This window comes from Myxocyprinus asiaticus, chromosome 42, assembly GCF_019703515.2.
Source record: "Myxocyprinus asiaticus isolate MX2 ecotype Aquarium Trade chromosome 42, UBuf_Myxa_2, whole genome shotgun sequence".
In the NCBI taxonomy this organism is placed as follows: Eukaryota; Metazoa; Chordata; class Actinopteri; order Cypriniformes; family Catostomidae; genus Myxocyprinus; species Myxocyprinus asiaticus.
Window position 1 is genome coordinate 16024444 of NC_059385.1, and position 14488 is coordinate 16038931.

General features: G+C 37.9%; 1 protein-coding gene across 11 annotated transcripts in view; it reads right to left on the reverse strand.

Moving 5' to 3' along the window:
- The window catches only part of LOC127432399 (synaptojanin-1-like), a 36016-nt gene that overhangs the window by 16265 nt on the left and 5263 nt on the right, over positions 1-14488 (reverse strand). For 9 of the 11 annotated variants that reach the window (XM_051683427.1, XM_051683429.1, XM_051683434.1 and 6 more), the window contains exons 7-16: positions 9731-9792; positions 7796-7892; positions 7455-7630; positions 7181-7262; positions 6914-7066; positions 2793-2958; positions 2260-2283; positions 1605-1796; positions 332-416; positions 8-148 (exon numbers count right to left, since the gene is read on the reverse strand). In XM_051683427.1, coding sequence (XP_051539387.1) covers positions 8-148; positions 332-416; positions 1605-1796; positions 2260-2283; positions 2793-2958; positions 6914-7066; positions 7181-7262; positions 7455-7630; positions 7796-7892; positions 9731-9792 — 1178 coding nt within the window. The remainder of the gene's footprint in view (positions 1-7; positions 149-331; positions 417-1604; positions 1797-2259; positions 2284-2792; positions 2959-6913; positions 7067-7180; positions 7263-7454; positions 7631-7795; positions 7893-9730; positions 9793-14488) is intronic. The other 2 variants (XM_051683428.1, XM_051683430.1) reach the window with 2 other exon arrangements.

The following is a 14488-nucleotide window of genomic DNA, read 5'->3' on the forward strand; positions in this document are numbered from 1 at the left end:
AATATACCTGATGAAAGGTGCATGCTGAGGCCGTATGAAGACAAACAGACACACCCCCACCAACTGCTCAGAAGCCAGCAGCACATATCTCTGATCTCTTGAGATGTTCTTCTGCAGTTCTGCAGCCCACAGCTTCTGATTAGTGGTGCTGCCAATGAAAAAAAAGGAAGTTCTTACAGAAATGAGAGTAAGAAAGTGTTACAAATAAAATGTAACTTTAAATACTAAGGGAAAGAAATGTATGTGACACCCACTGACCACAGGGAAATTTGCCTCGGCTTACTGTGTAATTACCGCCAGTGAAATCTCTTGATGTCAGATCAATTATTACCTCGCGCTGACGATATTGCCAGCATTCAGCTCCACCATTTCCTCAAAGCCAATGGCAAAGATGTCCACAGGGTTGGATTTACTGTCTGCAGGATTAAGATCAGTCAAAAAGAGACAATGAAGCATGATGTCATTAACATATTTTCAACCAAAAACTTTTTTTAGACATGTGATTAACAGGAATATTTTTTATTTATGGGTGTTTCTTTAACTATGGGCGAAATCCATGTCCAAGTTGATTTCAACTTTTTACCAGGACTTCAACCTTTTTTTATTGGTACTTCTCAAATGCCGTTTATGTATAGATTTTGTTGTTTCAGCCTTGTTCCAGACCCAAACTGTCAATATTATACTATGAAACTCTATTTGAAAAATACAGTTTATTGCATGTTTAAAGCGATGATAATCTAAACAAAAAATTTAATAAACATAAACCATTTCAATATTTATTGTGTGAAAATGTTTTCTATCAATTTTTAAAAAAATGACGACTGTACCACAGTGGCGTCATTTCCACCACACCAAAAAACTTTGCCCCTAATAAAGTGCTTTCATAAGTTAGTGTACTTCTTAACAAAGTCGATAAAAGTGTTTGTAAAGAGCATGAAATATGAAAAAAGTGAAATTTAAAGGAAAAAAAAAGTAAATATCCCTTGTGAGCAGAATTTTTTTATTGGGTGTCATTTCCAATCAAAATGTAATTTTGCCAAATTATGCAAAAAGTGTAAAAAATATTATTTAATTGTTTGTATTTAAGACACATACAATTCTAGTTATGAAATTAGCATTAGCAAGACTAAAAAATTTCATTTCCACCATGGAAAGTTCATTATACACAACACAATTTGAGATGTGCTAGAAATTACACTATGGTAGGAATTTCCAAGGCTTTCAGAAAAAAGGAAAAAATTGCATAAATCTCCTGTGTACATAAACTGTTGGACATTGCTGGAGCTTTTCCTTTTCTTCATAATGCCCGATTTGAAGAAACACAAAACACCCATTTACAAACACATACCTCTCTGCATCTACTCTTTCTGTTTTGTACATACCTGATTATGTATATGTGTGTAGGTATATGTATACAACTCTCTGTGCAAATACCATTCATATTTGTATTATTGTGCTTGAATTTTTCTGTAGTTATTGTTCAGCAATTCTGAGTCTAGCTGTTGTATTTAAATGAGTACAAGAAGCTTCTGTTAACAAAGTCAAATTCCTTGTGTGTGTGTGACACTCTTTCAGATTTTGATATAATTTGCATTAGCACATACCCTGGAATTCTGGGTGGCCAGCCTTCTTAGGTGCATCCAGTAGCCAGTCATTGAGAGTGTGGTTACGAAATGCAATGCTCCGGAACTGTTTGCCTCCGTTCACGTTCCAAGTCCCCACACACACTCTGATCTTCTTGGGCCGTGTGTACTTGTAATGGTTCTGACACATGCCCAGCAGAACTCTGGGTGAAGCTAAAAACAAAGAGGCAAAACTGGAAAAATCTTATCTAAGATCAACATTAAAAGGCTTTATGAGTGTTTTATTGAAATGAAACAATATCTTGATCATGAACAGAAATCAACAACTATTGAGCATATGACACTGACCAAACCACTTTGAGACACACAAGATGGATATTTGTCAACTTTTAAGTTAACACTCGCATATAAACGGCCTCAAAGTTAACAGATATAATTTCATAGGGTCAGAATGATTGGACAAAAGAAAGTTGGACAAAACATTTGACTCATTTAAAACAAAACTTTAAAAAATAAAAAATAATAATAATACTTCTCTACATATTACGAGGGTGATACAAATGGAAAAACACTCAATGCCAGAAGTGCCAAAACAAACATCGCAAAAACAACAGACTTCATTAGCATAAGAGCCATAAACAGTTATGGATTTATGGCTGGTGTGTGTATACTGTACCTGACTGTAAAATGGGCTCAGAGACTAACATTGCAAGCAGTAAGGAGAGAAAGAAAGGGAGAGGGGGAAGAGAGAGACAGAGAGGGAGAGGTTAACAGTTAGCCATTAGACAGATAACAGCATTAGTCCTCTGGTGCAGCTCTGATCTCACACCCAAAACAGCTTGGAGCTGCAGATTAGCAAAATAGCATGAGGAAAGTCATCTTTTATCCTGACCCACAAGACAGAATAAATCCACAAGCACAGACATATCCCATAATCCATTACCAGAAAGTCAAACAGACCAAAGGTGAAGAGGCTAGGAGTTTAAAATCACCTCTAACGGACTGTATAAAGTATAAGGACATCATCACGTATTAAGGACAACAAAAAAACGCACTGTCAAAATGGCTGTTAAAATTTTTTTATTCAATTAAATGATTTTATTATTCACTTTTTATTTATTTTGCTTTACTTAATTCACTTAATTCTGTCAATGCACATTAAGATGCATTTTCTGTGTTGAAATGAGACTGTGGTGTCGTAAATCATACCATAAAGGCTGCTGGTGGTGAGGAGGGCTCGTGCTTTATCTGCCAAGTCACTGTTGAGAGTGCTGCCTAGTCTCAGGATGTCAATGGCTTCCTGTTTTGAGCTGTCAAAGAAGTTGTTCTGGATGGTTCTGGTGACTGAGCGAGCTCCGTCTTTCAGCTTTCCACCCTATAGGAGAAGAGAACACGACAAATAACATTCAGTTCAGAAAGGCTGGAATCGGATCAACCAAACCTCTCAACCAAAAAAGACACAAAAATAAACAAAATGATCAATTTTATATAACATTCATGCTCATATTTGGGTGGTTTCAGCAGTGTCCTGCAGTGTGACATGCTATAATTCATCAAAAATTATTTTAAACAAATCTTTTTACAATTCTTGTATAATTCCTATACATTAGATGTAGACCAACATATTTGTTTAACTGATTAATTGATGCCAATATTTGCTTTTCAGCACATACATCGTGTCTCCAACTTCATATTCTGTAAATAATAATAAATCTTATTCCTCATTAACCTCATCTGGTGAAATATATTTGGATTACTTTCAACCTAATTCTGCATGGTTTAATTGTTTGAGTAGTGCTTATGTCCACAAATTCTGAAAAACTATGAAGAAAGTTTTCATATTTTAATGTTTTCGCCAGTGATGCTGATAGAGGTCTAGGCCCTTTATCAATGACTCGAATATGTTTTGAGTTCAACAGGCATTTCTTATTGGAGTTTCTAAAATTATGGACAGGTTCCCGGGGCATGTTAATACAAACATGGTCCTGCAATTTCTCCATTTTACAAATGCTATCCACGTGTAGTAAGAGTTTAGACCAGTTATATTTGCGAATCAGCATCACAAAAATGCCTAAAAGTTATCACTACACCAAAAGTGCAGTCATATACATTTGTACATACATCATTGTACAAACATACATCCAAATGCGTCTTTAGATTTTATGTAGAATCCTTCGCAGTTGACAGGATATTAACTTTTGTGGCGCAGAGTTTACATTGCACAGTGAAGTTTTTGCCCTGTGTCTCCTTTAAAAATGAAATTATCACTATAGATCCAGTGGTTAAATGCTGAGATAGACTGCTCCATCTTCACCTGGCTGGCTAGTAGCGAGTATCAGTTCTGAGTGCAATACACACAACCCTCCCCCTCTCTTCCGATAAACACTCAAAGGCTTACCGAACGTATATCAGTGGTGTGCTGATTTAGAATAAAAAATGTAAAAGATTGAAAAAAAGAGAATGATTAGGATGATCAATAAACTATTAACAATTTACTGCCATTACCCTGTTAATATGTAATCATGTAATCTATAAGAAATTAACTGTAGTCAGATAATGAGTATTTTAAAATGTAATTGAAGTACTTGATTTTTGTAGTCTGATTACATAATCCAGATTACATAAAATCTATTACTACCCAGCACTGTGTATATATATATATATATATATATATATATATATATATATATATATATATATATATATATACACACACACACACAGTGCTGGGTAGTAATAGATTTTATGTAATCTGGATTATGTAATTAGATTACAAAAATCTGATTATGTGTATATACACATATACACACACACACACACACACACACACTACCATTCAAAAGTTTAGGGTCACTTACTCATTCTTTATTATTATTATTTTTCATATTTAAGAATAATAGTAAAGTCATCAAAACTATGGAATAACATAAATGGAACTATGGGAATTATTTTGTGACTAAACAAAATCCAAAATAAATCAAAACTGTGTTATATTTTAGCATCTTCAAAGTAGTCACCCTTTGCCTAGAATTTGCAGACATGTACTCTTGACATTTTCTCAAACAACTTCTTGAGGTATCACCCTGGGATGCTTTTCAAACAGTTTTGAAAAAGTTCTCATCTATGTTAGGCTCTTATTGGCTGCTTTTCTTTATTATTTGGTCCAAGTCATCAATTTCAAAAATTTTCAGAGGTCAACAGAGAATGGCCAGACTGGTTCCAACTGACAAAGTCTACAGTAACTCAGATAACCGCTCTGTACAATTGTGGAGAGAAGAATAGCATCAGATGGTGGGAGACATTATGCTGAGACCTGTGCCAAGACTTTTATCAATGTAGCAAAGCAGTAGAACATGCCCACAAAGCACAGATAGAGCTCGGAAATTTGAAACATCATTGCAGTGGCCTTGCACTGAGGCGCGGCGCGAGGCAAATGTTGCAAGGTGCGGTGCGAGAGCAAAGTGAAAGTGCGAGCACGAGGTGATTGTCTGTGTTCTGCGACTGCTACTGCATCCTTGAATAACATATAACGTGCAAGTAAGGGCAGCCGCTGGAGTTTCTGGTGCCCCCCTAGGGAGTTGGTGCCCTTCGCAGACTGCGTAATATGCATATAGGGAGCGGCGGTACTGATAACCGGCTACGGAAACCCTACTGCTGTCTCCAAGGTTTTGTCACAGCGTCTCTGTTTGATAGTGCACTAGCCAATGCAGAAGTTGGAGACATTGCTGGAACCCTGCAGGTAATCTACAGTCTCATTAACCCATTTAATCCCACCGGTTACAATTGTGACCGTAGTGACTATATATATATATATATATATATATATATATATATATATATATATATATATATATATATATATATATATATTACACACACAGTATATACACACAAAACCCTTTCATCTGGTGAATATATAGGCTGTAAAAAGCTTCATTTGGTTAATACTTAATATAGGCTAGAGCATTGTAATGGGCTGGGAGTCTCTAGTGTGTTTTGTGCTTCTGTATGGTTAAAAGTCCTGCGTATGCACCAAATCTAAAAAAAATGTCTGGTTATTATAGGAATTTTGGTTGAACAATAAACTTTATCTGGGATTTTATTCATTTTAGACTCTTGTAGCCTCTATGAAGATTTTTTTACATTCTGTAAATTGATTTTAAAAACTATTGGCCGATTAATCATTAACGGCCTTTCACTTTAGTTATTGGTATCAGCAACATCCACTAACATGCAGTTTTTATCATCCAATATAAATTGCAACACTATATGAAATAGTTGCAACTTTAAAAATGTATATATATTTATAAAAAAAAGTGACAACTTTAATGAAATGGTGGCCAATTACATGACTTGGGATATACAAAGTTTCCACTATATATACAGTATATGTAAATTTTGAATGTTGAATATCAAAAAAGATCATGGACAATCTTACATATCAACTACCCATCTTTGTAGCTAGATGGACAAAGCTTGAGGTTTACAGGCTTTTATAACTGTCTGCAAAGAGGCCTTATTAAAGCTAACAGAACTGCCAGCTGCAGTAATCTCTCTCTCACAGAACAGAACAAACACAAAAAGGAAGCGACCAAGATAAATACAGCATCACAACTCAAATCCACACAACTAGCTACTGGTAACTTACCACATGGAAAGAGGAACATCCAGAGGAAAGCAAGGAAAAATAGCAGATACACGAGTTTAAAGACCAAAACGTACAGTCTTATAGGGTGAAAATAGCACAGAAACAAACATTTTCAGCTCTCACATGGCCCTGTGCTACTTTCTTTATGCTTGTTAGAACTAAACCGTAACAAATTTGTCATTTAGCCAACATTTTTATCAATAGCGATTCAAGATGCCTTCACACTGAAAGCAATTTAATCGCTAGAGGTCACCAAGTTACTGTACTGCTGGTTGCTGATACGGGTTTGAACTTAACTGTAAAAAGACATGGATCATGTGAGCGCCACTGTCTGCATTCCCATTTGACATTGCCGTATCACACTGCAGCTCTTTCCATAAAATGCAACTGTGTGCAACTTTGTCGCATCTCCAATGGTTTGTTTCATGTCGTCAACATCAACTCTAACTGAAGTCACCAACTCTCATTGAAAACACATGACTTCTGGTCATTCTGGTCAGTGTGACGTGAATGCCGCTTTGCAATATGCTAATTACAGAGACAAATCCCCCTGGAGCAAGCTCTGGTGTCTTGCTCAAGGGCACAATGGTGATAGTTCATCGATCACCACTTGCTGAGTCTGAACCAACAACTTTTCAGTTACCAGCCCAGATCTTTACTAAGCGAAGCTGAGGCTACGTACTTTAGCCTTGCCATCCAGAGCACCAGTGCCTGCGTAAATCTTGCTGACTGAGTCTCCATTGGTGGACCACATAGAGCGGAAGACCTCCTGAAAGCGTGCTACCAGCTGAGGCTTCTCAGTCAGACCCATGTCCTCCAACTGTTTTGGAAGCATCTGAACAAACATAGACATAACATATAATAAATGAGAGATGAAACAAAAGGGAAGCAAAAAAATAGAAAGGTCAACAGTTAGATTTTTAAATAGTACATGGTGTTATGAACGCACCTCAAGTGCAATGAAGGCCTGGACACTGTTAGTCCTGTCCAAGCAGTCCAGACAATTGGAACGAATGGTCCCAGTTTGACATCTGTGGTGGTAAAAAGGAAAGAGTGTGTATACACATATACACACACACGGACACACACATACACAAAAACATTTCAATCAAAATGAAGATGAAGATCTTTTTTTTTCTACTTAAAAAGTCAAAACACTAGCTTTTCCTCCACAACCAGTTTGCAACAGTTGTGTTGGGACATTACAATATATATGACTGCACCTCCGAATGCCGGCTTCCCCTGAGTAGTAGAAGAAACCACATTCCTCCAGAAACTTGCTGATCTGAGGTTTCAGAACAGTGTTAAGCTTGTCAGTCTTCCCACCTCTAACCATCTGATGATAGTCAAAGTTCAACATTTTCACAGCGTTCGCATGTTCTGAAGCTTTCAGGTGACTCTGTGGGTGAAGACAAAGACGTCTTTACATAGTAAAGGAAGCAGAACAAACACATGCACAAACTAATCTAAAGTTTAGGCATACACTGGGCATTGATAGACACCTAAATAATGCATTGTTTTCCGACCAACCGGAACAGTTTTCAATGTTCCAAATAACAATCACCTGGAATGCTTTGCTGAGCATGTTTTCCCCCTCCTTCATACCCAGCAAGTTGATGATCACCTGTTTGCCATACAGCCTCCTCAGAGCACTAAAGTGCCTGGATAGAGAACATCACATAGGTGAACATGTTATGATACACATATACAAAAACACCCATTAAGCATTTCCAAAATGAACAGATTCATAACAAATATCTACTTAAATCAACAAGAACACAGGGACATTTAAGTAGTAAAATGCATCTACTTTACTACATTGCTCTCTGGTATACTTGATTGTAATAGGTCAATTGTGGCATTGAGGGGTCAAATATGTTTGTATAATGAATGCTTAACTGTATTTGACCATTGTCCATGGCAACACACTGGTACTATTTTTATGTCTCTCGTATCAGTCTGTGGTCTTTCTTTTCATACCAACACAAATTAGAATAGCTTCAGTCTTGTGACTCAAAACCATTTACTGACTGGAGTAAAAATGGCATTGAGGACTTCAGTATAAATGTCAATACATATGGTGAGCATAAAACCTTTGATAGATGGCTAAAAATTTCAGGAGACCCCTTTAAAGCCAAAAAAACAAAAGCATTGCTCAAAAGAACAAGGAACTATTATGTGCTGGATGAAAGAGGAAGATATGTTGCACTGCAGCTAAATATGTTAGCTAACCTGTGCATAGAAAAAGTAACTTGGATTGCAGATCCAACTGATTACCCTGTGGGTGTTTTTATTTTTTTTTGCGATAATGATCATCTGCCTGTCTGAATGTAAGGGGATTTTTTTAAACAAAGGATGCCAAGAAGACACAGATGGACACAGATAGATCATTAAGGAAAGAGGGGGAGAAATAAAAGCTTGGGGACTGTAGTTCGCATCTTCTTCCCTTTTCATCATGACATGACTCAGCACTCCAGGGAACTGAGCAGTGACTGATGATGATGAATACAGAATGTCCATCATTCTCAGTGTGAGGAACAGTGTGGAATAAGCCAGGGCTGGCTAGAATAAATCGTACCACTGCTGTCCTTAAGTGAATCTCACATATTATTTTCAAGATATGGACAGAATGAATTGCACCCACTGATAGTGTTGTTTATTTGCACATGCTGTCTGAACTGTTTTAGAACCTGATTCAATAAAGACATTATGCAAATACGCCCATAAAATTAGTGCTGAAATTCCCCATCGACACAATTTCCAATCTTGCTGGCCAGTTCTAAGTGCTCTGGAGGATGCAGCAGAACTCGACTATTACAAAAGTGCAGAACTGGATATATGCCAGTTTATAACACTTTTCTCCATTATTTGATCATAATTTAATTCATTACTGCTGCTAGCGATCAGTAAAAAATGTACCCAAACATCTCTTTTTAACAAAATTCCCCTTTGAATCTGCATTCGGCAAGCGGTATTAGCGCAATGTTAATTGCGTCAGTCAAATAGCGCTGACTTTTGTGAATAGGCCGCAATCTATATTAAGCCTAATTTACAAAGAAAGGAGGCATGCTTGCATTGAAAATAATGACAATGACTTTATTTAAATATGCATGGTGCACCACTTTACCATTGCAGATAGTGCCTGTTTAAAGAGAATTCTGAGTGGGTTTTGAATAAGATGCAGATTTTTGCGCTAAAATACCATGTGCAATCTTCAATTCTTCCCTGAATCTTTCAATGTTATTGATTTGCCTCAGTCTAACAAATGGGCTAAGCACCTTTTTGATCAAAACCTAAATGAAAGATTTGCTATAGATCATGTGTTTAGATCATGTGTTTTTTTAGCCGGACACCGTCTGCCCATCCGGACACTGTTAAAAAGTCAGGACTGACTGACGCAGGGCTGGGTACACTCCACAATGTCTATTGAATCAGAACACTTTGCACTAAGGTTTGGACCAGAGCCATCTCTGTCAGAAAGCAGCTAAATTTTAATTACCTCTCAAAAGCTGGTGCGTTTGCTTCAAAACCACGGGACAGCTTTACACGATGGGAACCAACCTTTTGAGAAAGACACACAAAGCATAAAGTAGGTCTTATGCGAGCTGTTTAATATTTGGGACAGGAGGAAATTAAGTACCATACAGAAGGAAATAAGATGAGAGAGACAGAGATAGAAAGAGAGGCAGGTCTCGAAGACAGTCTAGGCCTGACTTGCCTACTAAATTGAGTTGCATTTGAAGATATGAGAAATATTTGGGCAGGATAAGACAGCGGAACCATCAGTAATAATTTCATAAGCTCACTGAAGCCCAAAGATCTTTAAAGAGATAACAATCATAAAATGAAACCAGGCTAGACAGTCATTATTTGTTCTTTAGATAAAGGTCTGAGGTTCTAAAATGGGAGAAGAGCTATAATGATCACACAAGACAACAGTATTGCAATCACAAGCTAAGCTACTTTGGACACTTACTGTATAACAAGGTAAAACTGGTACATGTTAGCTAAAGCTGTTAATAATGGAAGCAAGATCTATTCCAAAATAAGGATCTTTTCTTAACCTTCATGTATTATGTTCACACTTAGAACAATAAAAGGTAAGCTATATAGTAGACGTTCCAATATTTGTGGGCTATGACTGGCCCTTATTTCTTCCTCATCTGATGACTGCTTTGGGCCACTGAAAGGGTTACACCTTTGCAACACAATCAGTTCCTTTATCTTGCAATACATGGTTGACCATGTCTTCTCACCAAAGCCACAAAATCTTGAGGTCCTGTCCCTTTCAAAAGGGAAACACAGCTTAAACACATTACAGATCATAGATTGCACCTTTCTGTGTCATTTGAGTGTTTCTCACGAAACACTGGTGCCGAAACCTGGGAAGGAGGAGGGATGCACTGTCAGGGAGTCCTCGCCACCCGCCGGAAAGCGGAGGAGCTGCTGCCGTCCGCCAAGGGACAGAGCAGTCACTGCCATCCACCGGAAGCCGGAGAAACCGCTGCCATCTGCCAGGAAGCAGAGGAAATGTTGCCGTCCGCCAGGGGACGGAGGGGTAGCTGCCGTCCGCCAGGAGGCGGAGCAGTGGCTGGCAAGCCACTTTTTCTCTCTCACTCCCCTCCCCTCGTCTCTCCCAGGGTCCAAAGAGGCGGGGAAGACCTGACAGCAAAAGGACGGCCAGAAGGGCAACACCTCCCCTCCAGAAAGGGAGGGGAGTACGTCAAGCTGGAAGTTTCCCCGGCCTGAATCGGGTGGTGAAGGAGAGTGCCGTGAGGATGCACGCCCGGCGCTGAATCGTCCTAATCAGTCGGGAGGGGGATAAGGACGAGCCGGAGATGCCAGTTCGAGAGAGAGTGAGACACATAAAGCTGTGTGTGTGCATCTGTGTTTGTTTTGCAGTTTATGTTATGTTTGATTTCTGTCAGATTAAAATTTTACGTTGACTGTTCAGCTGGTTTCCGCCTCCTCCTTGCCCATCTTAAAACCTTGTTACAATTTCTTTTTTTTTCCACTGCGGTAATGAAAATATCATAATGACCATATTTTTTTCCTTTGCTTTAATAAGTGTGTTACTGTCTTGAAAATATTGTCACAATATAAAAAAACAAAAAACTTTAATGGCCCTAAAAACAGCTTTCATTTTCTAAATGCAAAACAGAATTTCTTATTTGTTTATTTGAATTTTGGAGTAAAATAAGGACCATGACAGGTTTCGTATGAATCACCCATTTATTTTCATCCAAGACATCTTGATCGTGACTCTCTGCTACATGTCTGGAACTAGTACCACTGGATATTTGCTGTTTGATTCTTAGGCTTTATTTTGACTGTGCCTGTTCATCAGGGTCCCACCCAATTCTGTTTGTAACCTTGGCAGGTCCCTGCCATTAATATTTCATACATTTTGAATGGCAGCAGTGACAAGCTCACATTACCCTGAGCTTTCTGGGAACAGAGAAAAGGGATCCTAAGGCAATTCAACTTTATTTTGTTCTTTGCTTTAAGGCACATGAAAAATGCACTGGAACAAAACAATAACTTTAACAAAAACGGTATTTTCCCAAACATTACTTATCTCTTAAAGGAATAGCTATTCAAAAAATTCTCTCATCATTTTCTCTCATGCCATCACAGATGTGTATGACTTTCTTCTTCTGCTGAACACCAACAAGATTTTTAGAAGAATATCTCAGCTCTGTAGGTCCATTCAATGCAAGACTCCAGTGGTTTAATCCATGTCTTCTGAAGCGATACGATAGGTGTGGGTGAGAAACAGATCAACATTTACTATAAATATCCACTTTCACTTCCGCATTCTTCCTCTTTTGTTTTTGGCAATTCACATTCTTTATGTATATCGCCACCTACTGGGCATGGAGGAGAATTATAGTATTTATAGAGTCTTGTTGATTGCTTTTATGCTACATTTATGTGCCTTTTGAGCTTAAAAGTTCTTGCACTGTATGGACCAACAGAGCTGAGATATTTTTCTAAAAATCTTTGGGTCAAGGTACGGTTGAAGAGAGAGCGAGGACTCGTAAAAAGTGAGATGATGGGCTTTATTTTAATTTAAAAAATAAACAAAACAAACAGAAACAACTACAGAACACTACAGGACAGACTGGGTTCGATGCTCTGGGCTGGAACCGACACACAGGAGAACCTAACAGGGTGATAAACCACAACGAACTGGCACAAGACCAAAACACAATGGGGTTAAATAGGAAAGAAAACGAGGAGGGTAATCAGGAAAGCAGGTGAAGCACATGAACTAATAATGAGGTAACAAGGGGGCGGGGTCAGGACGAGAGACAGGAGAGCACATGGCACACAACTAAACAAGAACCATGTGCTCAACACAAACACAACAGACTGGACAGAAAGAGCGCGTGGCAATGAAGCCATCACTAACCATGTGCTCAAACAAACACAAAGACAAGACAATAGAGCACATGGCAACGAAGCCATTATTAGCCATGTGCTCAAACAAAAAGACATGGAGCATGAGTGTCTGGACTCAGAAACAAGACCGAAGAGTCAAGATCCAGACACCATGCTCTGAACATGACTAAATTTTACACAGACTAGACAGAAGAGCACACGGTCAAGAAAACAAACAAAGCCATGTGCTCACACAGAGACATAGAACATATGTATCAGGGTCCTGTCACCACAATAAACCTGACTGACAAAGGTGACAGGATCCTGACACTTGGTTTGTGTTGAAGCAGAAGAAAGCCATACACATCTTGGATGGCATGAGGGTGAGTAAATGAGAGAATTTAAATTTTTGGGTGAACTATTCATTTAACCAATTCCATTATGGACTGTAATGACAAAGAATGCTTTAAGCTGATACAGATTTTTTAACACTGAGATCGGCCGATACCTATTTTTTCTTAAAGTGCCCTTTACCACACTTTTGCAAGTTATATGCTGCAGTTATGTTTATGCCCCACATAGTAAAATTACAGTAACACTTTACAAAATGGTTCCATTTGTTAACATTATTTAACAACATTACTGTAGTTAACGTGAACTAATGAACTTAACGTTAGTTACATATACTAATAATTTTTTTTAATCAATAGTTGTATTAGTTAATGCACTATGAACTAACAATGAACAATTGTATTTTTATTAACAAACATTGATTAATAAATGCTGTAAAAATATATTGTTCATTGTTTGTTCATGATACCTAATGCATTAACTAATGTTAAAGAAATGAAACCTTTTAAGTGTAACCAAAATGACATTAAAATTACATTAATTGTGAATTGCTAACATTTATTTGTATTATAAACAGTTATTAAAAGTTCTGTTGTCAATATCCAAAGGTCATTGTAACATACTGGCAACCAAAAAACACGAGAGCATCACACACAGCAGAGATACTTTCAAAAATAAGAAAAATATATCCATTACAAGTTCTAAAACTGCTCCAGTGAGAAATCATTAATATCTATGATTTGTTTACAGTCTTTGGCGTCTTGTTGTAACACAAATCACTAATTATGAATCAAATGCGTGAAGACGTGATGCCGTTATTGAAGGTTAAACAGTTACGTCTGTTATTAGTAGTATTGTGACCAACATTAATCTGATTTAATTTGGGATCCTAACAGAATAGCGCTGAGATGAGTGACTGATGATGAGATATTGAGAGCACCTGGAGAGCCGCATGTTTGATTGACACCGAGAGCGCTCATGTTCAAGAGATTAAAGCTAAAAGCGCTCATGACCAAACAGTCTCTATCGCGCCACACAACGTCTGATTGTCTCGTGTACTCAGATTTGTATTCGCATGTTTATTTGTTGTTTAATTCGTTTTTATACCCGTTTACAGCCTCTTTATCCTCTTTCTGATCACTGTGCATGAGTCAGAAAAACTACCGTAATGACTCTAGAAAATGGGCAACTTAAGATTCATACTTGTTTAATTCTTACACATTTTAAAAAACAAAACGGCATATTCATGTGAATTACATCATGTGTGAACGTTTAAATTCGTGAATGCTCAGAATTGCCAAAAACTCACCCTCCAAAGGCCACTCTGTCATGCTTCAAGGGCTGACAAAGCACTCATTCATTAGAGGAGCAGTATGTGTGATTCCATGCGTGCTGCAAAAAAGATCGGCCCTGATTCTAGGCACGATCGGTGATCACAGATTTAAGACAAATATCGGCCGATTTAGATCGGTGGCCGATTGATCGGTGCACCCCTACTTTAAATCCAAAGCATGTACTGTAT